The sequence below is a fragment of the Alternaria burnsii genome, assembly GCF_013036055.1.
Source record: "Alternaria burnsii strain CBS107.38 chromosome Unknown 726, whole genome shotgun sequence".
Classification (NCBI taxonomy): Eukaryota; Fungi; Ascomycota; class Dothideomycetes; order Pleosporales; family Pleosporaceae; genus Alternaria; species Alternaria burnsii.
Genome location: NW_024066126.1, coordinates 113,673 through 135,161, shown reverse-complemented (window position 1 = coordinate 135,161; position 21,489 = coordinate 113,673). Strand labels below are relative to the sequence as shown.

At 53.0% G+C, this 21,489-nt stretch overlaps 7 protein-coding genes across 7 annotated transcripts; 3 read left to right on the top strand and 4 right to left on the bottom strand.

Annotated features, from left to right (window-relative positions):
- Positions 1-373: 373 nt before the first annotated feature.
- Positions 374-1,870, bottom strand: GT037_010196 (apses transcription factor; the record flags this gene model as incomplete). The annotated part of the gene is made up of 5 exons (XM_038935243.1): positions 374-398; positions 452-1,259; positions 1,317-1,479; positions 1,540-1,748; positions 1,804-1,870. The coding sequence occupies 5 exons, from the start codon at positions 1,868-1,870 to the stop codon at positions 374-376; spliced, it is 1,272 nt and encodes a 423-aa protein (XP_038782039.1).
- Positions 1,871-3,201: 1,331 nt separating this feature from the next.
- On the top strand, positions 3,202-3,961 carry GT037_010195 (e set domain-containing protein; the record flags this gene model as incomplete). Its single annotated transcript, XM_038935242.1, has 4 exons — positions 3,202-3,292; positions 3,358-3,677; positions 3,732-3,780; positions 3,831-3,961. The coding sequence occupies 4 exons, from the start codon at positions 3,202-3,204 to the stop codon at positions 3,959-3,961; spliced, it is 591 nt and encodes a 196-aa protein (XP_038782038.1).
- A 228-nt stretch (positions 3,962-4,189) lies between these two features.
- GT037_010194 (uncharacterized protein) lies at positions 4,190-4,918 on the bottom strand (the record flags this gene model as incomplete). The annotated part of the gene is made up of 1 exon (XM_038935241.1): positions 4,190-4,918. The coding sequence occupies one exon, from the start codon at positions 4,916-4,918 to the stop codon at positions 4,190-4,192; it is 729 nt and encodes a 242-aa protein (XP_038782037.1).
- A 483-nt stretch (positions 4,919-5,401) lies between these two features.
- On the top strand, positions 5,402-7,972 carry GT037_010193 (arm repeat-containing protein; the record flags this gene model as incomplete). Its single annotated transcript, XM_038935240.1, has 2 exons — positions 5,402-5,587; positions 5,645-7,972. The coding sequence occupies 2 exons, from the start codon at positions 5,402-5,404 to the stop codon at positions 7,970-7,972; spliced, it is 2,514 nt and encodes an 837-aa protein (XP_038782036.1).
- A 38-nt stretch (positions 7,973-8,010) lies between these two features.
- Positions 8,011-12,670, bottom strand: GT037_010192 (glycerol-3-phosphate acyltransferase; the record flags this gene model as incomplete). The annotated part of the gene is made up of 5 exons (XM_038935239.1): positions 8,011-9,448; positions 9,500-10,550; positions 11,009-11,805; positions 12,205-12,453; positions 12,555-12,670. 5 exons carry the CDS (start codon positions 12,668-12,670, stop codon positions 8,011-8,013), a joined length of 3,651 nt encoding a protein of 1,216 aa, XP_038782035.1.
- A 1,355-nt stretch (positions 12,671-14,025) lies between these two features.
- GT037_010191 (c6 zinc finger domain containing protein) lies at positions 14,026-18,895 on the top strand (the record flags this gene model as incomplete). The annotated part of the gene is made up of 3 exons (XM_038935238.1): positions 14,026-14,551; positions 14,596-16,016; positions 17,369-18,895. The coding sequence occupies 3 exons, from the start codon at positions 14,026-14,028 to the stop codon at positions 18,893-18,895; spliced, it is 3,474 nt and encodes a 1,157-aa protein (XP_038782034.1).
- A 641-nt stretch (positions 18,896-19,536) lies between these two features.
- Positions 19,537-20,691, bottom strand: GT037_010190 (alcohol dehydrogenase 1; the record flags this gene model as incomplete). The annotated part of the gene is made up of 3 exons (XM_038935237.1): positions 19,537-20,324; positions 20,372-20,468; positions 20,518-20,691. The coding sequence occupies 3 exons, from the start codon at positions 20,689-20,691 to the stop codon at positions 19,537-19,539; spliced, it is 1,059 nt and encodes a 352-aa protein (XP_038782033.1).
- Between the last annotated feature and the right edge of the window lie 798 nt (positions 20,692-21,489).

The following is a 21,489-nucleotide window of genomic DNA, read 5'->3' as shown; positions in this document are numbered from 1 at the left end:
TGACATCACGGGATCGATAGTGTGATTAACAACAATGAGAATTGGGGGATATCAGATTAAAATGCTCTACTGTTGACCACCCGGACAACCTTTTCTCCATTTGAACACAGAACGAGTGTTGCCGCTCCCACTTCAGAACAAGTTCCTTTCCTTCCAAAGGGAGCCAGCCACCAATGTCCTTCATGCAATAGCGTACAAGCCTCCCGGACGCCTGTATAAAAGATCAGAAAAATTTGGGTGTTGGTATCTGCGAACAAATCGAAGTGAAGTAAAGCACATGGAACTCAATCGCGCGAGGGAGAGCCTCCAAATACCCAAAACATGCGCGAGACCGTATGGTGTAAGAAAGAAATAACACAGCATAATGATCGGCTTATACAAAGTATTGGAAGGCGGTGCTGTATTTCATTAGTTGTATGCCCAATATGGAGTTTGTTTAGTGAAGACTTACCCGATGATTGCCATGACACCTACGCCAACCAGCGCTCTCCGTGTAACCTTCTCCTTGGTCATCTTCTGCTCGGTCGTGTATGCAACCTTTGCAAGTTTGCTCAAGCGCTCCTCGGCGAGATCTTCAACGTCCAAGACATCTTCAATTCCACGCTTTGTCGACTTGGCGACCTGCGATGACGATGCGCCATCTAGCCTTTGTGCTTCTGCGACCATTCGCTTGGCCTCTTCGATCATGGCGGTAGGGTCTTCCGGCTCAGGAAGTGCGGCGTGGCTGTGTGGGACATCGACAGTGACATTAGTGCTCGTCTTTTCGGTGTCGCCATTAGTCTCAACAGTCTGCTCGACTTCAATGTGAACGGTGCCCTCTTTGACATCTGGCTCTGTCCTCTCGACCGCCACCTCTTTCTCCTTGACCTCGCCATCGACAGATGACGCGACTGACTCGGAAGGTGTCGCGCCGTTGGCAATGATAGTTTGCAGAGCACTCGATGGAGTAACGACCTCGTCAGCCTTGGCGAGTTCAGGTTTCATCGCACTTCTTGTGGATCGTGACTTGCGTGGGGTCGCAAACTTTCGGCTGGGGGTTGCTGCGCCTCTGCTAGGTGATACAGATCGAGCCGAGCGCGCGCGCGTTGTGCGAAGACCAGGTGCGGGGAGAGTCGCAGGTGTGGCGTTCGCGACGTCGAATTTGGGAGGCATCTGAATGTGGGTGTTTGATTTATCCTTGTTGCCTTTCTCGATCGGCGCGGGGTCCAAAAGTGCCTCAATCCAATGACGCATAGAGTATTCGTCAGACAGTGCGAGAGCTATATAACATTTCCGTTAGCGCAAGGTTCTGGGTAGGGGTGAAGTAAGTCACTTACCCTCCTCAGGCGCAATCCACACGCTTCCGGCGACTTCTTCGGCGCCCGCGGAAGGGAACGTCTTTTGGTACTTGCGCTCCATTTCCTCTTCTGCGAGGGAGGCCCAAGGGAACGCAGCCTTGAACATGCCTGTGGCACTGATGTAGCCGTCGCTGCTACGTCGCTGTTTATCGCGTTAGTCGGATGTCTGCGCCAACTGCCATGGCTTCTTTTCATCGCGTACCATCAGGAAGTAAGATTCGGGGAAAGCCGAGGTCTTGTTCAATGTAAAAATGCCGGATCCTGTCAGGTCCTTTGGCAATGGAACCCTCAAATGCGCGTAGTCGAACGTGCCCATGTTCTCCGGCTTGGTCGCATTGGTAAGGCCACTGACGCCGGGCTTTACACCGAGGTTCGTCTGTCCTAGTCGACGTCTCTCGATGAGAATCTCGACTGCGCACAACTGTTAGATGGCTAGTTGAAATAACGCGATGCAACGTGTACATACCGGCTGTGGCATCGGTGGGCTCGAGGAGAGGATTCTTCCTCTCGGGCAGGTTGCGATGAGAGACCATGGTGGTGATGTTGCGGGTATGTATTAAAGTTTGATCTGATGTGCGCGTAGAAATAGCACGCGTTTTGGCGATATGTGAAGCGCGCAGCGCAAAGGCGGTTGCGTGAAGTTTCGGAGCGGGTTTGGACTACGTATGACGCGCGCAATCGTCAGTAGCAATGTACTGGCGGACCGGGTCGCGCGACGGGTGAAAGCAGCTGAGCGTCGATTCGTGAGGGAACGGCGACGTGGCGAGAGGGAGTGAAGGCGCGCGATCGACGTGATGAAAGATGCTGCGATGCGACGGAGACAGCAAGGAGCGACGGGTGTGCTATCCCTGTGCACTAGCGCTCCCAGGAAGATGACGCCCAGCCACCCCGGACGTGTCTGCGCGAACGCAAAAAGTTTCGCGACACCCTTTCTAGTGTATTTGCCATGCTTGTGTTGCTTGCCGATTGGCTCTGCTCATATTGTCATGGCATTGCAGGCCCGATGAAGCGTCGTCTGGTCTTTCCGCGCGCTCGATTAGGAAAGTGTAAAAAAGTCACGCGTTTTGGCACTTTCTCGTGACTTTGCAGCGCGTTTCTCCTGAGCAGCAGCACACTTTCACTTTCAAACAACGCAAGCAGACAGTCCCACTCATGCGGCGCAAACTCAATTGATATGGCGTTAAAGGGGCACTTGTTGCCGCAAAACAGAGACCGGGCCCCGTGATCATCTGGTCAAACCTCGGGGAGTATAATTCCGCAGGCACCCTTGAGGAATCATCGAAACCGGCGCTGCGAAGCTACACACAAAGAAGCTCGTCTGTTCCAAGCTGTTCTCTTGCCCGGGCATCACCTGGCACTATCACTTTAAGCTTATATCTCCGAGACGGGATGCATACGCTACCACGCATAGCGCTAACCACGTCACGAAGCTCACTGACAAGGCGTGTCGGTCTGGCAGAAGCTCCAATCCTTGGTCGCATTCCACACGAACCTGCAGACGTAGTTGGCCGATCCAAAAAAAGAACGAGCGGGGTTTGGTCTATGCTCGACCATGAGACAGTTCATACCTCAGGGCGCTTCTTTCTCTAGGAACAGGACCATGGTAGAGGTAGTTGTGTTGCAGCAGGAGTCTGGACAGCCTGCGGCATATCAAAGGGTCCACAGCACTGCGGCAACCAGGAACGTAGCCAATGAGGAGCTCGACTTGCTGGAGCGGTGAATGTGCCCCGCTAACCGCGAGGCTCAACACGAGGCCGCGCCCCTCACTGCTACCATTGACCCTTTAACTTCTCCACAACATTTCTTTTGCTGACTTACACCAATTCCCCAAGCTTGCACTCCCAATAAACCACTTACATCAGCCATGGCCGACCACGCAGACGACCTACACGCCGAGCAGACCGAGGGCTTCAAGGTTGGCGAGAAGAAGACGATTGACGAGTACCAGCAGCTGGGTAGGTTCCACAGTTTCTCCGAGGAGCTAATCGCCTGTATCTATAGCTAACCCGTCCTGCTACAGACCAGAACGACGAGTCTCTCCAGAAGTGGAAGAAGTCCCTTGGTCTTGGACAAGGCAAGGACATCTCCGACCCCAACGACCCTCGCCGGTGTATCATCCTCTCCCTCGCTCTCGAGGTCGAAGGCCGTGATGATATCGTTATCGACCTGCGCGCACCTGGCGCTGTCGAGGCTCTCAAGGAGAAGCCGTTCGCCATCAAGGAGGGTGCTCGGTTCCGCATGAAGGCACAGTTCAAGGTCCAACACGACATTCTGTCCGGTCTGAAGTACCTCCAAAAGGTCTCACGCATGGGTGTCAGCGAGAAGCTACAGGAGATGATGGTAGGCACACCCGCTACACCAGGGCATGGGGACACGAGCTAACAGTTGTAACAGGGCTCGTACGGTCCCAACACAGAGGAGAAGCCATACTACGAGAAGAAGTGTAGGTACAGCCCGACAACGTCTTGCACAATCTACTGACACGCGTCCCAGTCGAACCCGAAACCGCTCCCTCCGGTATGCTCGGCCGTGGCCACTACACCGCCGTCTCCAAGTTCGTCGACGATGACAAGCAGACCCATCTGCAGTTCACCTGGTCTTTCGACATCAAGAAGGACTGGTAAACAGGGTTGCATAAGCTTGGCTAATAGGGGGAATTATGTAGCAATGTGGCGGGAGGTGTCATTTTCTTTCGATTGGAAGCGATGGATATCCAGGGCAGCTTAGGCTCCCACGAAGTAACGAAGCGACGGCCATGTAGATGGACTCAATCAGTCCGGCTTGATGGCGCATACACGGCGAATCAAAACTGCAGGATCCTTTTACTTATGATTACTAGAGCACGTTATTGTTCACCCTTGGTCTGCGTGTGGTTGTTGATTCTCGAGGCTGTGGAAGAGAAACCACCTTGCTGCTATCCACTTGGCCCCAGTGGTGCGACCTGCCCAAGCTCGCTCGCCGCTGCCAGATCCGAATCTGCGGGCTGATACATTCAAGATGGAGATTTCCTGCTCCCATGGATCTTGGGTCTGCGCTTCAGCGGAGGGCTCTGGGGGATCATTTTCCATGTCTGCGTCCTCGTCATTGTGCTCGTCCGGATGCCCGCGCTTTCCCTCACACTCGACAATATGAAGCGTTACACCGGGTTTGAGCGCAACCTCGGCCGCTGCCGCAAAGCATCTAGACAGGCCTTGAGCTGAGAAGAAAGACGTGGGCGCATGTAGAGCGAGTGGATTCACCAAAACGACCCTTTCCCTTTGGTCGGCTTCGTCGGCGAGATTAGTTCCAGACCGACCATATGCAGTCAAGTAGGCTAACAAGGCTTGCACAGACGCGCAGAAGGCGAGTTTGACATGCCGTGTCGTGAGTAAGTTGTGAAGAGTGGGCGCGACCAGCTGCTCTAGACTATGCGTGTCATGACGGTCGTGATTCTGCAGTGAGCTTGCAAGGTCCTGGATGAATGCGTCTCGGCTCGAGCATACGATCAGCAGCGTTGGACATGTGTCGGACTGTGTAGTGAGAAGGTAATGAAGCAGGCCCGGAAGGGTCAACGGGCAGAGCACGGTGGGTGCTGGCGACATGACAGACGGATTACTTGTGGAAAGTTTCTCGGCTGTCGTGTGTGCTGGTGCCGTCTGTCATCGGTGTACTGATTCGGGGCGGAAGGTAGGCCTTGGGGAGCGCAACCTCGACAGCCCCGACGCCAATCAGCAGTAGTACCCGCACCCTGACCACCCCCACTACGTACGTTGTCCATCCATCAGAACTCCAAGTGCATGCACGCCAGCACTTTTGATCACGACCACCAGGCCCAGAACCTGCTTCCTCCCTTGCCTGGCTCTGCATAGTCGACATCCCGTTCGTGGGCAGAGACGAAGCGCGGACCGAAGCGCTCTCCCACGCGCAAGTCGCGGTCATGGAGTCCATCAGTCGCATATCGAGCTTGCTGGAGACAGGTATGGCGCCTTTCACAATTTTCATACAGATATGCGGCCTGCTTTGTGCTCCTCTCCCCTGTGCCATTGGGCTTTTTGGACATGTAATTGCTCGGTGCCGTTGTTGTCATGCATCCCTCGAACTTCGCTCACTGGTCCCTCTCCGCAGCTCGCGACCTTACCCTCGAAGCCGCCCGCGATGCCAGCAATGTCCGCCGAGCCCCCACAAAGGAACTGCCCTCGGGCCAGCTCAAGAAGCTCCTTGACAGCAGATCAGAGCGCGATGTGCTCGAAGGACTGCGCAGAGTCGTCACTGTAGGAACACCCATTGGACGCTGTGGAACGTCTAGTAACTGACTATAGCCCATCTAGATGTCCTACCGCCAGCCGCCTTCGCAGACCCTCCCCTTCTTCTCCCACGTAATCAAAAACGTCGCGTCGCCGTCCCTCCAGGTCAAGAAGCTCGTCTACATCTACCTCCTCCAGCATGCCGAACACGAACCGGATACCGCGCTCCTCTCCATCAATACCATACAGAAATCCCTCACCGACACGAACCCTCAACTCCGAGCCCTCGCTTTACGCGTCATGTCCAGCATAAGGGTGCCTGTCATTAGCCAGATTGTCAGCCTGGGCATCAAGCGCGGTTCTGGCGACATGTCGGCATACGTGAGGAGAGCAGCAGCTCTGGCAATACCCAAGTGCTACAGATTGGACCCTAATACCGAGCCGCAACTGCTCGAATATCTCTCGACATTATTAGGAGACAAACAGTACTTCGTAACTGGCGCAGCAGTCTCATCTTTCCTGGAACTGTGTCCAGACCGTCTGGACCTCATACACCCGCACTATCGCTCCTTGGTACGAAAGCTAGTTGATATGGACGAGTGGGGGCAGTTGGCTACATTACGACTCATGATGATATATGCAAGAAGATGCTTTCCGCGCCGGACGAGAAAAGTCAAGAAGGCAGCTAGTGCCAACACGAATAGCAAGACGAAACAATCGACAAAAGGCTTCTACGACTCAGAAAGCGAGTCCGATGAGGAACAACAGGAACAGGACATGGAAGAGGTCGCTGTGCTTGATCCGGACCTTGAATTGCTACTGAAGGGCTGCCAATCGCTCCTGCAATCCCGGAATGCGGCTGTGGTGATAGCGGTAGCAAGGACATACCTATATCTTGGTACTCCAGAGTACCTGACGCAGGCCATCGGACCGTTGGTATCCCTCTTGAGATCTGCGGGTGACATCCAGCACATAGCACTGTACAACATCGTACAGGTCTGTCTGACACATCCGGAGCCGTTCGTCAAGTACTACACCCACTTCCTGGTGCGATCGACAGACGCGCCACACATTTGGCAGCTCAAGCTAGAGCTGCTTACTCTGATATTCCCTCACGCACAGTTGAGGCTGCAGAGTCTAATCTTGGCCGAACTGAGCCATTTCTCACATTCTGGCAGTCTGGATCCCGCGCTGGTTAAGGAGTCGGTGCGTGCAATTGGGCGATGTTCACAAAGCCCCGCGACAAGCCCACAGACCTCGGCACGATGTCTGAAGTTGCTGTTAAAGCACATTGGGTCCGCTGATACTCACCTGGTTGCTGAGTCACTGGAGGTTATCCGACATCTGATTCAACGGGACCCCAACGCTCACCGGACGACCGTAGTCCGGTTAGCAAAACACTTGGATGCAGCGACCAGCCCCCAGGCACGAGCGAGCATCATATGGCTGGTTGGAGAGTTTGCGGGCATCGATCCTGAGAACAACATCGCGGCAGACGTCTTGCGCATTCTTGTCAAAGGCTTTGCGGATGAAGCTGAGCCGGCAAAACTTCAAATCGTGCTACTGGCAGCAAAAGTCTATGTACATCACTTGGCTGCAAACCCGCCTCCAGGGCCAAAAGAAGAAGAGCCTAAACCGAGTCCATCGCTGATGGATGACTTCCAGGAAGACCAGGGCGGCTTTAGGGACGAGCATCTTGAGTCGGCTCCACAAAACGAGGAGCCTCAAGAGGAGAAGCCACACATTATCGAGGCACTATACAACTATGTACTCCTACTCGTGAGGTACGATACCTCGTATGATCTCCGCGACCGCGCCCGCGTGTACAAGTCGCTTTTGGCGACACCAACGTCGACACAACTCGCGTCGCTCTTACTTCTCGCACCGAAACCAGTACCACACATTCCGAGTCCAAGTGAAACAAGAAAAGGTTACGTGCTCGGCAGTGCCAGTCTTGTTATCGGCGACGAAGGCGGCGTCGGTGGTGTGCGAGGTTATGAAGATCTGCCTCGCTGGGTCAAAGAGGGGAACGAACCAGATCCGGCTCTGCGCGATGAGGCCATCTCAAACTCTTCTTCAACATACGTTTCCGCCTACGAGACTGCGAAGAACATGTCTGCAGCAGAAAGGCTAGACGCTGCAGCCGGTGGTAGTAGCAGGATGACACCTGACAGCATGTTGAGTCCGCGAAGTCTAAATGGTATGGGTGGAGATTCCAGTCTTGGCGGAGCGAATAAGGTGCCGCAAAAAGAGAAGACGCTCGACGACTGGCTTGCGGAAGAAGAGGAGGAGAGTGGCAGTGAAGAGGAAACCGACGAGGAAGAAGAGACAGAGGAGGAGAGCGAGTACGAAACAGACAGTGAAGAAGAGACTGATGACGACGACGACGAAAGAGGCAATCTCATCAAGTAGTCATGAGCATGTAGATGGTGCACCATACAACAAGCAGACTATAGCCGTGCCATATTTCCTCTCTTTCGCATGCTCTTCGCCTTTCCTTCTACAACCCCTACCTCCTCACCATCTAGTTCTCCTTCATCAAATACGGCTTCATCCCAAAGTTTCTCACCGACCAAATCCGCCAACGCCAAAACCCTCGTTTGCACTGTCGCTCCATCGCGCCTGTTCTTGCCCTCCCTTCTGGAAGCACTGATCCGCTCAGCAAAGCGCCACAACGGGCCGTCCGCAATGATACCACCATCAGATACTCTCTGCGGAGTCCACTCCTCCGCCAATTTGATAGTAGCTGGAGTCTTGCCTTTGGGTTTGGTAACAAGAATCATGCCTTCTTCTTGGAATCGTGCGTAAGCATTCTTGAGGGTTTCTTTGTTTACGGCTTCGAAGTAGGAGAGGTCACCCTGGTGGTAAAGAGTCTTTCCGAGGACTTGTGCGCGGTCTTGAACTTTCTTGAGGTCCAGCCAGGAGGTTTTGGGTGTAGGAGTATGAAGGGGTGAGACGGGCGGTGCCAGCATCATCAGGCTGATAGCACCAAGCCACGCGGCTTCAATAAATGGCCAGATGAGGAAACAATAAAAGTCGTAGTTTTCGCGTCCTTGGGTCCGTTCGGCTGGTGAGAGTTCAATAAAATCAACAGTCTCTTCCCCGAGCTCGGTTTTCGACCGTGACATGGTAATCACACCATCTTTCTCCAGTCCGTCGAGGGTTTTCGCCAGGTTGACATCTAGGCCTTCGGTGGGAAAGATGAACTCTCCACGGAAGAGTTGTGATAGGAAGTGTACCTGCGCGCGCAAATCACCGTAGGACATGCGTTGGTACTCCGGACCGCCACCCTGCTTGACGTGTGTGTACAGCGCTGCGCTAACCAGACTTTGCAAGATGAAGAGGTGGATGGTCATGTTTCTGTAGAAGGAGAGTTGGAACCTATCGACGGCGTAGAATGTATCTTCTGGTAAGCTAGGGACAAGGCCAACCAAGCCAGGTCCCAAGACTTCTAAAGCGCGGTCAACGACAACGCTAGTGGGGAGATTGCCAAAGTGTGCTACACGACCACCTTGAGCGCGAACCCGGTCGCTGAGCCATTCGACACGGCGTATTAGTTCTGATTTTCCTACGCCACGTCCTCTCAACGTCAGTAGCACAGTACCAACGAGGGCGGTCGGCATTACAACTGAGACGTCGTTGATCTCTGACAGCACTTTGTAGCCTAGTGTGCGGAGGAGACGGAGACGATCTTCTTTAGTATCTAGTTGTTGGGGTAGTGTTGAGAAACGATCGCGTTGCTGGTTGATGAAGGATTTGAGCGACCACGGCTCATGGAAGCGAACGTCTACGCGACCGAGTTTGAGCGAGAGGACGGAGGAAGCGGAGAGAAAGTCCATTAGATTTTCTTTGGGCTTGGGTTGACCGAGAAGTTCGCTGATATATGAGCTGTGGCATGTCAGTATTCGAGATAACGTAAAGGTTACCTAGAGAACTTACTCGACCTCGATGACCTTGTCGTACTGGGTCGAAACCGGACAGATGATGGCATCTTCTACCCTACCACTCGCGACACTATCTAGCATGTAGCTGAGTATGCCAAACTTGGGCGGCAAAAGCTTGCCTGTACGACTCCTCCCACCTTCGACGAAACACTCCAAGTTGTATCCGCATTGCAGCAGGGTATCAATGTATGATTGGACCAACGTGATATACAGCTGATCGTCTCCGAAGCTTCTTCGTATCCACATTGCGCCCGCATGTTGTAGGAAGGACCCGAGGACGGGGATGTTCAGGTTATCTCCAGCAACTACTGTTGGCAAAGCAAGCCCAAGCCGATAGCAGATGATCTGCAAGGAGACGTAGTCGACGTGAGAGCGGTGGCAAGGGAGGAAGATGATGGAGTGTTTGTCTTTTGCAGCCTTTTCTGCAACCGCACGTAAGCGTAGCACTTCCTCGCTCGAGACGTGCACGCCCTGGTGGTATGCTCTTGTCAGGAGCTGTGTCGCAAAATAATACGCGCCTCTTATAAAGCCCTTGCTTTCCATTTTGCAAATCATGGAATCCGTCCAGCCCTCGCTGACCTGCATAAGCGATTCCTCAATCTGCATCCTCCTCTTGGCCTTTGTATCCTTCTCGCCGGCGCTACCCCCGTTTTGCGCCTGTTCACCCAGCAATCCTTCTTTCGCTTCGACGTCAACGCGCTTGTCTGCCAGTTCGCGAACCTTGGCTACAAGCATCGGGTTGCTCAACACCCTCGCCTTCATGTCCTCGCTAAAGCCTGAGTAGAACTCTGGCTGCCCAATGTGATCGTCGAAGGACCGCCATCCTGTGCCTGAAAAGTGCAGCGATACCTCACGGATAAAGTCGAGTGGCGAGGAGCGGAAGCGCGCGAAGCTGTGTATAAGGCCCCGGTCGGGCGACTCATTGTAGCCGGCTGCGTGCAGGTAGACATTGTCGTCGGCGGTTATGCTGAGATCGGGAGCTTGTTCGGGACTAGAGGAGCGGGCGGTGGAGGGTCTGTCATCTTCATCGGAAGGCGCCATGGTGCCTGGAATGGGATAATATTCAGCCGACAGCAAGGAGCGTCTCCTTAGGGAAGGTATGCGGCGGAGAGCGCGGGTGGCATGAGTGGGACGCGCTCACGGGATAATGGCGCGGTGCAGGGCGCGTCCGGTGTTTGTTCTTCGTTGTTGCTAGTAACTCTTACAAGAGTTGATGCTATGACATCGCGAGGAAAGCCGTTAGGAGATGCGACCATGGGCGGCGCGAAACGTCAAGCTTGAGGTGAGACCCACTTCCCCGGTCGCTATGCCTCGGCTTCCCCACAGGATGCCACGCCGGCGTCCATCACCTCTGATTCGCTCTCCATCAGGACCACTAACTTCAGCCATTGTATGGTAGACTAATGTATAGCTTTGTGCTATGGTACGTCTTGTATATATACATTCATCTTCGTCGAGTTGCCGCATGCCAGAAAAATACCATATCAGAATATTTCCCACAAACTGACTTTCCCGTCTTTGGCTCCAGCCGCAACCCAGTGTTTGAGCCTCGTCTGCTCGTCGCGCTCCATCTGCCGCTTGTTGACAGCCTTGCTGCTATGGCCTGCTTCTTCTGGTGTAAGAATTTCTGCGAAAGCAGTTGAGTAGACTCCTTCCTTGTGCCACTTGAGCACCGCCACTTCCTTGAGTGTTTTGGTGCTATATATACGAATCCGGGAGTCCCAGCCGCCAGTCACGAAGAGCCTGCCGTCAGAGCGGACACGAAGAGATTGCTGACCTGCATGTTTGGTGTCCACTGTTCTGCACGGTGGTTGTGGAGTGACCAGCGGTTGAACTGGCGGAGCTGGTCTAAACTTCGGTAGTGGTGCTGAGGACGCAAGCAGTGAAGATAGACCACTGGGTGCCGAGGTTCCAGGCTTGTCCTGATTCGTGTTTTTCTTCGCGAACAAACTTGGTGTGGGTTTGGAAGTGGACACATCCGAGCTGCTGTCTACACCACCAGGATTGTGTGGCAACTCTGGTATGCGATGCTTGGCTACTACAGCATCTGCTGAGGATGTGTAGTAAAGGTCGCCGTCTGGTGAAGCGTCCAATGACAGAATAGGCTGGGAATGGGGCTGGCTAAGGTATACGAGCTGCGCAGTTTCTATGCCTGTGTTGGAATGTTCTTCTGCCAGCATGAAAGCTGCGGTAACACCGCCTTCATATCCTGCAAGAAGTAGAATTCTCTGCATGGCTTGACTGCGAACAAGCTTCACAGCCATGGCCATTCCGGTCTCAACTGTCTGTATCCGTGGGACCCTGACTTTGAGTAGCTCACAAGGGAAGCTGTACACGTCGATTGCTTTGTCATCCGTTGATGGGAGTGCTACTAAGATGGAATCGTCTTCCGCGATCGACGTTGGATACTGATAACACATTGAGAAGGAACAAAAGTTCAGAGTGTTTACGGGAAGTGAATGGAGAAGCCATGGTTTTGGAGTGACTTGTCGGTTCCCGTCTTCAGGCAGTGTCGATGAGAGCTTCCCTGCCTCATCATCTGACTCCAGTCGCCAGATCCTTATTCGGTTGTCTCGGCCATGTCTAGACACAATCTGGAGTCAGTATAACCCAGCAGATAATGGCGTAACAGCTGGTGGAAGTGGAGAATGATTTAACACTGTCCTAAGGTGAGTTACGGGGTGTTGTAACATGACTCACGTGATGATATTTGCTTCTCCCCATTGTGCGAATCCTAAAATGGGGCCATCGTGGGCTGGCCAGACTGCAAGTGGTCGCTTAGTCTGAACATTCCACAAGACGACCCAGCCATCTGCGTCGCCTGTCAACAGACGGCTATTCTGGCGCACAAACAGAGTACTGTGAATGTGCGCGGCATGGCCACGAAGGATAGCGGTAGGCTGTGCAGGTGGGAGGGTGGCTATCTGGCGCTCTACGGCCATGAGCAAGCTGAGGTATTAGTTTCGGGCAGGCCGGCGCGAGAGACGATCGTCTAGAAGCGATGGTGGGGCCAGTGATGAGCGGTTGAATGTCGGTTATAGAACGCGAACGACGGGTACATGCGCAGTTGGCACGATTGCGGGCTAGGCTTTGCCTTCTCAGACGGTGCTTGATTTTGGTGCGCTAATGTTATCTGGCAGCTGCTGTAGGGGAGCAGTGTAGCCATGGTGAATGGCCGAGAGGAAGATGAATCATGTCCTTTCAGCTCGAGTGGATACAAAGGCGTCGCCAGGTGTTCAAGGATGTCAGGTGCTATGACAGTGCAAAGATTGCCGAGGCGTACAGGGATCTATTCTGGTCTTGAGCTTAATCACAAAACTCTACAAGATTAGACGAGCAGCAATGCAGCCAGTCACCATCTCACGGAGCGTTGAAGCTGCGCGGGCGCAGCGCGACATGCAAATACCAGAAGCCGGTTGGGCGACGTGTGTCTGCAAAACCCATCTATCTGCTCAGTAATTTCTGGCGTACTGTATAGCTGAAGACAAGTGACCCACTTAGGCCCTCATGTCGACACTCTCCCGCCTGCGCCACAATGCGTAGCTCTTAGCTCTTCGCACGAACTACCACGAAGGAAGCTAATGTGCTGGGCGGTACGTCTCGCTGCAGAAATGATATACAGCGATTGAGGATCCGCGGGACGGGAAGAGCGGTTTCCATGCTACGTCGCCGAAGGTCACAACGAATCCAAGCAAGTTTGCACATCATTACCGGGAGGGCGCGCACATCATGGCGTCGCACCCCGGACTGGCGCATACCAAGGCCCAGATGTCTTCCGGACAGCGCATTTCTCCTTCCTCTTCGTCCTTCGTCTTAGGATCGTCGTGATAATTCTCCAGCTGCCCACATTTTGCTATCCGGAATCCCGGAATATGTCTTGTTTCAGAGTATAACTGTCAACGTTACAGGCCCCTCGGTTCTCGGCCTCGCGTACACCTGCCCTCGCAACCCTCCCTGAGCACTCTCCTATCGTTCGTCATAGCCTGCATTCACGCCAGCCCGCTCAGGTATAATCCAATATTCCACCTCTCCTCGCGACTCGCTCTCGACTCTTGTTTGCTTCTGTCCCGCCAAAAGCACCGTCTTGTCCCATGACTTTCCTGGCCCACCCCTCAACCTAGACACCTTCGCGTTCCTGCATGTTAGTTGCGGCCGAACGCCTGCAGAAACCCTCTTGCGCAGCTCAGCACTGGACAGCACGACCTCAGAAATACCCCGTATCCCTGCGCCTGACGTTGGACTTTTGTATCCGCATCACTACAGCGAAGCCGCGCCCTTGTATTTTCTCCATTGCCTTTGAAACATACCCTGTTGCGACCGCCCTACTGCGACTCTGCCGCCCTCGACCCAACCCACAACCTCCTGCCCTTACTCGACCATCGGACACCAAAGGCGAAGTGGAGGGGCCAACGGACTCGGTTCACTGCACGCCCTGTTACGGGGTCGTGGTCGCCCTGCGTCGGGGAGCGACGGCACAACGACTGTTTTCAAACGAGCCGCGTGTAGTGGAGGAACGTCAGCATGGCCAACACGGCTACACCACCGTCCAATAATGACTCGCCCACGAGCAAGCCATTGCCCACGAGGAAGAGAGCCAGCGATGCGACGCCCGATGACAAACCCAAGAGAACACGCACTGGCTGCTTGACATGCAGGGAGCGCCATCTCAAGTGCGATGAGACCAAACCAACGTGCAACAACTGCCTCAAGTCCCAGCGCGAGTGCAATTGGGGCAAGAAGCTCAACTTCCTCGACACAACCTGCGAGAGAAACGCATACCTGATCCCCCAGGGTATCGACTACCAGATAGCCTTCATGGACGAGTCACGGACCATTGCTTCGGAATACGTAGGCGGTCGAGAAATGTATCCAGTCGAGGATATGGAAGCAAATGCACCCACGGGCAACAACGGTTTTGGCATGAGACCACCAACTTCGTCGCACCATCACATTCCTCCTATACAGGGCATTGCACAGGAGTCGTACCAGCAAGCACAACTCTCCTATAATTTTGAACAGCCGGCACAGCAGCACCATGGACGTTCAAGTAAGTCAAGGTTCCGTGGAGAGAATTCCAGCTGACTCTCCCAGTATCAAGTTACTCAAACGGTCCAACACCGTCCCCATACACGATGGAACATTCCGCAAGCCCCGGGCCCTTGCCCACGCGCGATTACCTCAAGAGCCAGGAGGAGGTTTTATACATGCAAGTCTTCGTCGAGGAGATTGGCATTTGGATGGACAGCATGGATGCGCACAAGCATTTCTCACGCCTATTACCCTTTCATGCGCTGAACGAGCCTATGCTGCTACACGCTTTCCTCGCATGCGGTGCGCGCCATCTTGCCCTTGTCAATCCCAAGTATAGCGAAGAAAAGGCACTGCACTACTACGATGTAGCTACACGCGATCTGTTACACTCTTTGCAGGACCCCGACCGCGACACCTTCCTGTGTGCGACCACGGCGGTAATATTGAACGTATACGAAATTATGGGCGAGCGTGCGCTACAACGGATGAACCACATTGCGGGAGCTCGTGCTTTGATCAAGGAATGCCGATGGAATGCTAGATCGACGGGCATTGGTGCTGCCTGTTTTTGGCTTAACGTTGGCATGGAAATCTTGAGTTGCTTGCACTTCAACTGGCAAGTTGCGTGGGATCCAGACGAATGGGGCATCGAGATGGACTTCACACCAGAGACAGAGTCGGGTAAGGAAGAAGTCTGGACACATCGCATTCTGTATGTCGTCGCAAGGATCTGCAACTTCCGTGCGTCAATACCGCGGAACCAGGAAGTCGCCAGGCAAACCTTGCAGGACCGACACAACGAGTGGCTTCGGCTAAAAGACATGACGGACAGGTGGAATGAGAACATACCGCGCACCATGCACCCGATGGCATATCTATATCCTGGACAGACGATATCAGGCTCAGCGTTCCCTGAAGTCTGGCTAATCAAGAGGGCATCGATAATCGCGCGGCTCTTCTACCACACATCCCTTGTCTTACTAGCGCAGATCAACCCACTGCAAGGCCCTAGCGAACCTGACATGTGGGCTATGCTTGAGCAAAACTCCAAGTTCATCTGCGGTATCAGTGCACATGTCAAGGACCGTGGTGTAGCCAGTGTCGCGCTTCGATCTCTCGCCATTGCTGCCGAACCACTTACGGACCGACGCGAACAAGAAGAGGTGCTCCAGATTTTCGACAAGATCAGGCAAGAAACAGGCTGGCGTGTAGGATTCGTCAATACAGAGCTGAAGCAGAAGTGGGGCTGGGATACACCGCAAAACCAAGAGCAGAAGCCACAGCAGCAACCGCCGCCTCCGCCGCCTCCACAGCAACAGCAGCAAATGAACGGACATATGCAAGAAGGCAATGTTGTATACCAACAACAGCAACAGCAACAGCAACAGCAACAGCAACAGCAACAGCAACAACAACAACAACAACAGCCCCAAGTCGTCGTCCAGCAGCAGATGCCGCAAGTCTCGGTAGCACCTGCTCCGGTACAGCGGCGCGCTTTTGGCAATCCTCTGCTTGTAGCAGACTTCAGCATGCCACAACACCCATACCAAACCCACTATGTACCCGCAAACATAGTCCAGCAACAGCAACCGCAAACATTACTCCAACCGCCACTGACCGCCATGAACGGATATGGCGGGCAACATTTCTTCTAGCAATCTTTAGCACGACCTCAACTGCTGGTTCTGGATTTTCGTCTGACTTCTGGATTTGTATTATTTGGCTCTTGCTTCATGACCATTTTCGTACAAGGGGCAAGGCGCTTGGGTTTCTATATCTGTGCCTGGGACAAGAGTCACTTTCTTAACGATGTCATGAACAGCATATTTGCGATACCTAATAACAAGATCACGAGGAGGATATTTTGACATAGGATGGTACACATGGGACTTTTGTAAATATATACCCTTGGATTTGAAATAATATGGGTGAGAGCTGCTCTTGTGAGCATCTGTCCCCGTTTACACTTGCACACCTCCTCCAAGCCCTTCCTTTGATAGCGAGTCACGGGCTTGCATTCCGATCGTGCACCATTGAAACTACGATGTGGAATTGCATCTCCACTCGCTGATAGCTCGGATCTTGAACGCTAGCTGAGACCCGGTATTCCCTTCGGCAAAGTTCCGTCTGGTGTGATCGAGCTTCGTCGACTAGTCATCATTAGGCCGCCCGTCACTTCAGCCCTGACTCTAGCTTTGTACGCCACAACTACTAGTACAACGCAATTCCTCCATCTCCATCTGATTTTGGTAAAAGCACTTGCACATTAACGTCTCCGGTTGTCCAGTTGAAGCGACGGGATATGAGTGGGTTGCCGCCATATACGGAAGGTGTGTATATGGGATTACCCCTTTCCGCTGCACTGCACGACATGCAGCTTTATGCGGGACCACAGTATGTGGCTGCTGACATTCCAATCTCACGTTATTGTCCTCACTCCCAAACACGTTGCGTACGGGATCTGTTTCCTATAATTTGTTGTTTGAGCAAAGACCATGAGTACGAGCAGTTCGTCGATCAGGTTCGCGACATTCGGCACGACATATCCACATGCAAAGGATATCTTAGGCGACTCTGCAAATCGACTAGCCATTACGCTAACTTTGTAATTATTCTATTGGTCGGGATTAACGAAATGGTGGCGCTTTCCCCTGTGTTTTGGCGAGTCAGTGCTCGACTGTGCCGCAATATGCGATATAACCAAGCGTCTCGCGTGCCTAACAAAGGAAATACGAATAGGCATCCAGCCGCCAGCTACGCCACACGAAACTTGGCTTGTGTATCATCTCGGAGGAACATTGCTACTTGAAGATGTCAGCAGTACCTCGCGTAGATCTCCCCTGGGAATCACTCTTCTCCTATCCTTTTCGTCCTCTTCAAGATGCGTCATGATCTCTGGGACGAGAAAACTCCGTACTATGGGCCGAGAAGACATTCTTCTCCTGTAGGACAACGGAAACGTAGCCGGCGTGTGGTGCTTTTAGGGGTCGCAGTCTGCTTTCTCGTTGTCTACCAACTTCTCTTGCCCCAGCAAAACGAGACCACTGTCCATCCACAATGCGCCAACGATACATCTAGCTCCGGGTTGCCCTCTGCACAGCAAATTTCTCAAGGCGCCGAAACACCATTGTGCCCGGAATCGCCAATCGCAAACGATGTCCTGGTAGTTCTTCGAACAGGGGCGACAGAAGCCCTTGAGAAGCTACCGGTTCACTTCGAGACAACACTTCGTTGCGTGCCAGACTATATCGTCTACTCAGACCTTGAAGAGGAGATCCAAGGCCACCAGATCCACGACGTTTTTGAAGGAATCAGCGACGAGCTTAAAGCTTCCGCGCCAGAGTTCAAACTCTACGACCATCTCCGCACACATGGCAGGGAAGGTTTGAAAAACACCACGCATCTAGGAAGTGGCCCAGGTGGTGCACTGGATAACCCTGCATGGAAACTTGATCGTTTCAAGTTTCTCCCTATGGTAGACAAGGCTCTGCTGTACCGTCCAAATGGGAAGTGGTTTGTGTTCATCGAAGCGGATACTTATATGGTATGGCAAAATATGCTCGAGTACCTGCGCCAGTTCGATCCCGACCAGCCGTCATACATCGGAAAGCATATGTACATTGGACAAACCTTGTTCGCTCATGGAGGATCTGGGTTCGTCTTGTCGTCCGCTGCTATACGAAAAGTAACTGAACAACGAAATGCCAACCTCGCCGAATATGACGAGCTCACAACCAAAAGCTGGGCGGGTGACATGGTGCTAGCCCAGGCCTTGAAAGACGTTAATGTAGACTTGTTTGGGGCATTCCCACATTTCCAAGGCGATCCAATTTCATCACTCGACCACAATGTAACGAAGCTCGACAAAAAACCCTGGTGTTACGCGCCGATCACCTACCACCACATGCGGCCAACCGATATCCAAAGCCTATGGACCTTTGAGCAAACACGTCAGCAAGTTGGCAAGACCCCACCCCTCCACCGCGATGTCTTCCAAGAATACATACTGCCCCAGCTCTATGCCGAAGTTGATGACTGGGACAACCTATCTATGGACGTAGAGGTTGACGATACCGGCCCCTTTGAGGCATGCGAGTTACTCTGCCATTCCAAACCAACCTGTCTTCAATTCTCCTACGCCGCAGGGAAATGTTCGACGTCTACGAAAGTCGTGCTCGGTGAAAGCGCAAAGATGCGATGTGTGGAGTATTCTGATGCGGCGAGTAAATGTATTCGCTGGCAAGAGGGTACACAATTTGCTGGCTCGATTCAATCTGGGTGGATGATGGATCGGCTTGAGCAGTACATGATGGAAATGGATAGTACGTGCGCTGATGACGAGGTGAAGTGGGTTATTTGAAAAATGGCCAGCAATTAGCGATCGGTTGTCGCGCCACCTTGGCAGGTTTGTTCAGAACAGTGAGGAAAAGGGGACCAGCCTGTCGGTGTCGTCTCTTTTCATGACTGCGATGCTGAACATCTGACAGCTGGGGTGGACCCTGTGTTGGAGGGTCTGAACGACTGCTGCAGCCACACGTTCCAGACAAAAGATGGTGGGCGAGCAGCGCTGGCTTCAAGCTCTCGGCGACCCTTTTTCAAGTCATCTGGTCGTTCCAGAACATCTCCTGTGAGCGATTCGCGATGCAGGCTGGGCAAGCTTGAAGGAGAAGGCTGCGTTTGACTGGACTAAACGATTGACATGGATACGAGTCAGGACTACAAACTATCTGTATGGTCAGGAAGCGAAGGCGATCTTAGGAGAGGCGGCAGAGCACTGCGAATTATACCCGCCGAGTATTGAGGCACAATATTATGTTTTCTATAGTAGACGGAGAAATGAGACGACTTCAACATGTACTGTTCATCTACCTCTAATGTGTTAAAACTCGAAGACACCCGAAACGCAAATCACATGCACAAGTAAGATGAGATATTGTTCAATGTGATAAAATTTTGCTATATACATTACATTCATTTCTCGTTTGTCCTATTATCAATGCCCTACTTCGATGTGTCAAGAACATAGCGTCCAGCAATGGCACCCTTGTTCATCTTGTCATAGACCATCTGAAGTTCAGATAGACCAACAACCTTGTAGGGGGCTTTGATTAAGCCACGGCGGAAGAACTCAATAGCCTCTGAGCTGTCCTTGCGGTTGCCGACATATGAACCTTGGATCCTAATCATCTTGATGACGGTCTCGAAAACAGGCGCTTTCAGATAGGCGCCAGCTGGAAGACCAATGCAGATGACTGTACCGCGTGGGCGGACGTACTCGGCGGCTTGCTGGAAGGGCTTCTCGTTGACGGCGACAAGGATGACAACATGGGGACCAAGGCCATCGGGTGTTGCCTTTTGTACATCGGCGACGAGGTTCTTACTAGTTGAGAAATCAACAAAGGCCTCGGCACCGAGCTCTCCAGTGCACATCTTCTTCTTCTCGTCACCTGTGTCGATAGCAATTGTTCGTACACCCATTGCCTTTGCGTACTGGCAGGCAAGCGAACCGAGACCACCACCAGCACCGACAATGGCAGCGAATTGACCAGGCTTAACGCCCGACTCTTTCAGGCCCTTGTAGACAGTGATGCCGGCGCACAGAACTGGGGCAATAGCGGCGAGATCGCACTCCTTGGGAATGCGTGCGACGTGGGCAGCTTTTGCGATGCAGTATTGCTGGAATGTGCCGTCGACAGTGTATCCAGACAGAAGAGGCTTCGGGCAAAGGGGTTCATCAGCTTGTTGGCAGAAATCACAGGCCAGGCAGGATCCGTTTAGCCATTTGACACCTTGACGATGAGTCAGTAGTGCTCGAACATACCAAAGAATGACTTACCAGCATAATCGCCAATTTCTACATCTGTGACAAGGTCACCTCGTGCGACTACAATACCAGCACCTTCATGACCGCCGACAAGAGGTAGCTTGGTAGGCTACGAGCCGTTAGTATATGTTAAGATTGGCAAATCGAGATATGCTCACCAATGGCCAGTCACCGTTCACGGCGTGAAGATCTGTGTGGCAGACGCCACTGTACTTGATGTTGACGAGAACTTCATCTGGACCGGGCTTTTGGACGGGAATCTTCTTGTACTCGACGGGTCCGCCGGTCTTCTCGATGACCTGCGCCCATTGCTCCTTGGGAATTTCGCTCATGTTGAAGTGTGTAGTGGATATCGTGGAGTTGCTGGAGTGTTTATAGCAGTAGATCGATGGTGTGATTGATGGTAGATGAGTTCAGTCTTACAGGTGGTATGCGGTTTATATACCTTTCATTGCGGCACAGAGAAGCTCAAGACATTGACCCCACCCGGGATTAAACCTGCGAATTCAACGGGGTCCGAATGTATCCGTGCCTCCTTACAGGAAGCTACAGGCACTGCGTCCGTTCATCCATGGCCAAGCAAGGACTTCTGCTGACCCTTAGAGGGGTACATGGAGTGGGATTGGACGCTGATCGGATCATGATGCTTCGGCTGGGTGGCAGCGACCGTAGCGTGAGCGCGGAGTATCCGTGGTAAGATGGAAACTAAAGCCGAAAAGAGAGAAGTGGAGGTGGCCTGATTCTAGCGCATGTAAATCAGCTCAGGGATCATGGTTCGACACAAACTTTCGTCTGCTGTGGTGTGAGGGGTGACTTGGAGGATGTGTCGCCTAGGTGGGGTCGGCGTTAGGCGACTAGCCTCATTCAACAGGATATCTCCTGATACTTGTCGCTCAGTACCTATCGTCCACGGCCGCTGCCGCAAAGGTATCAAGGCGAAAATCTATTCTTGTTGGAATGACATGTTGACGGAAGGCTTGGGTGACAATGGCAACGTCCTGTTCCAGGCTCGGCCACAGTTCGGTTCAACCACGCCTCGTCTCCATCTGGTCCCTCCACCAGCATCATTCTACGGCTCATGTGAGAAGTAAAGCCCCGTAAGTGCGCATCTTGGTTGACGAAACCTGCCA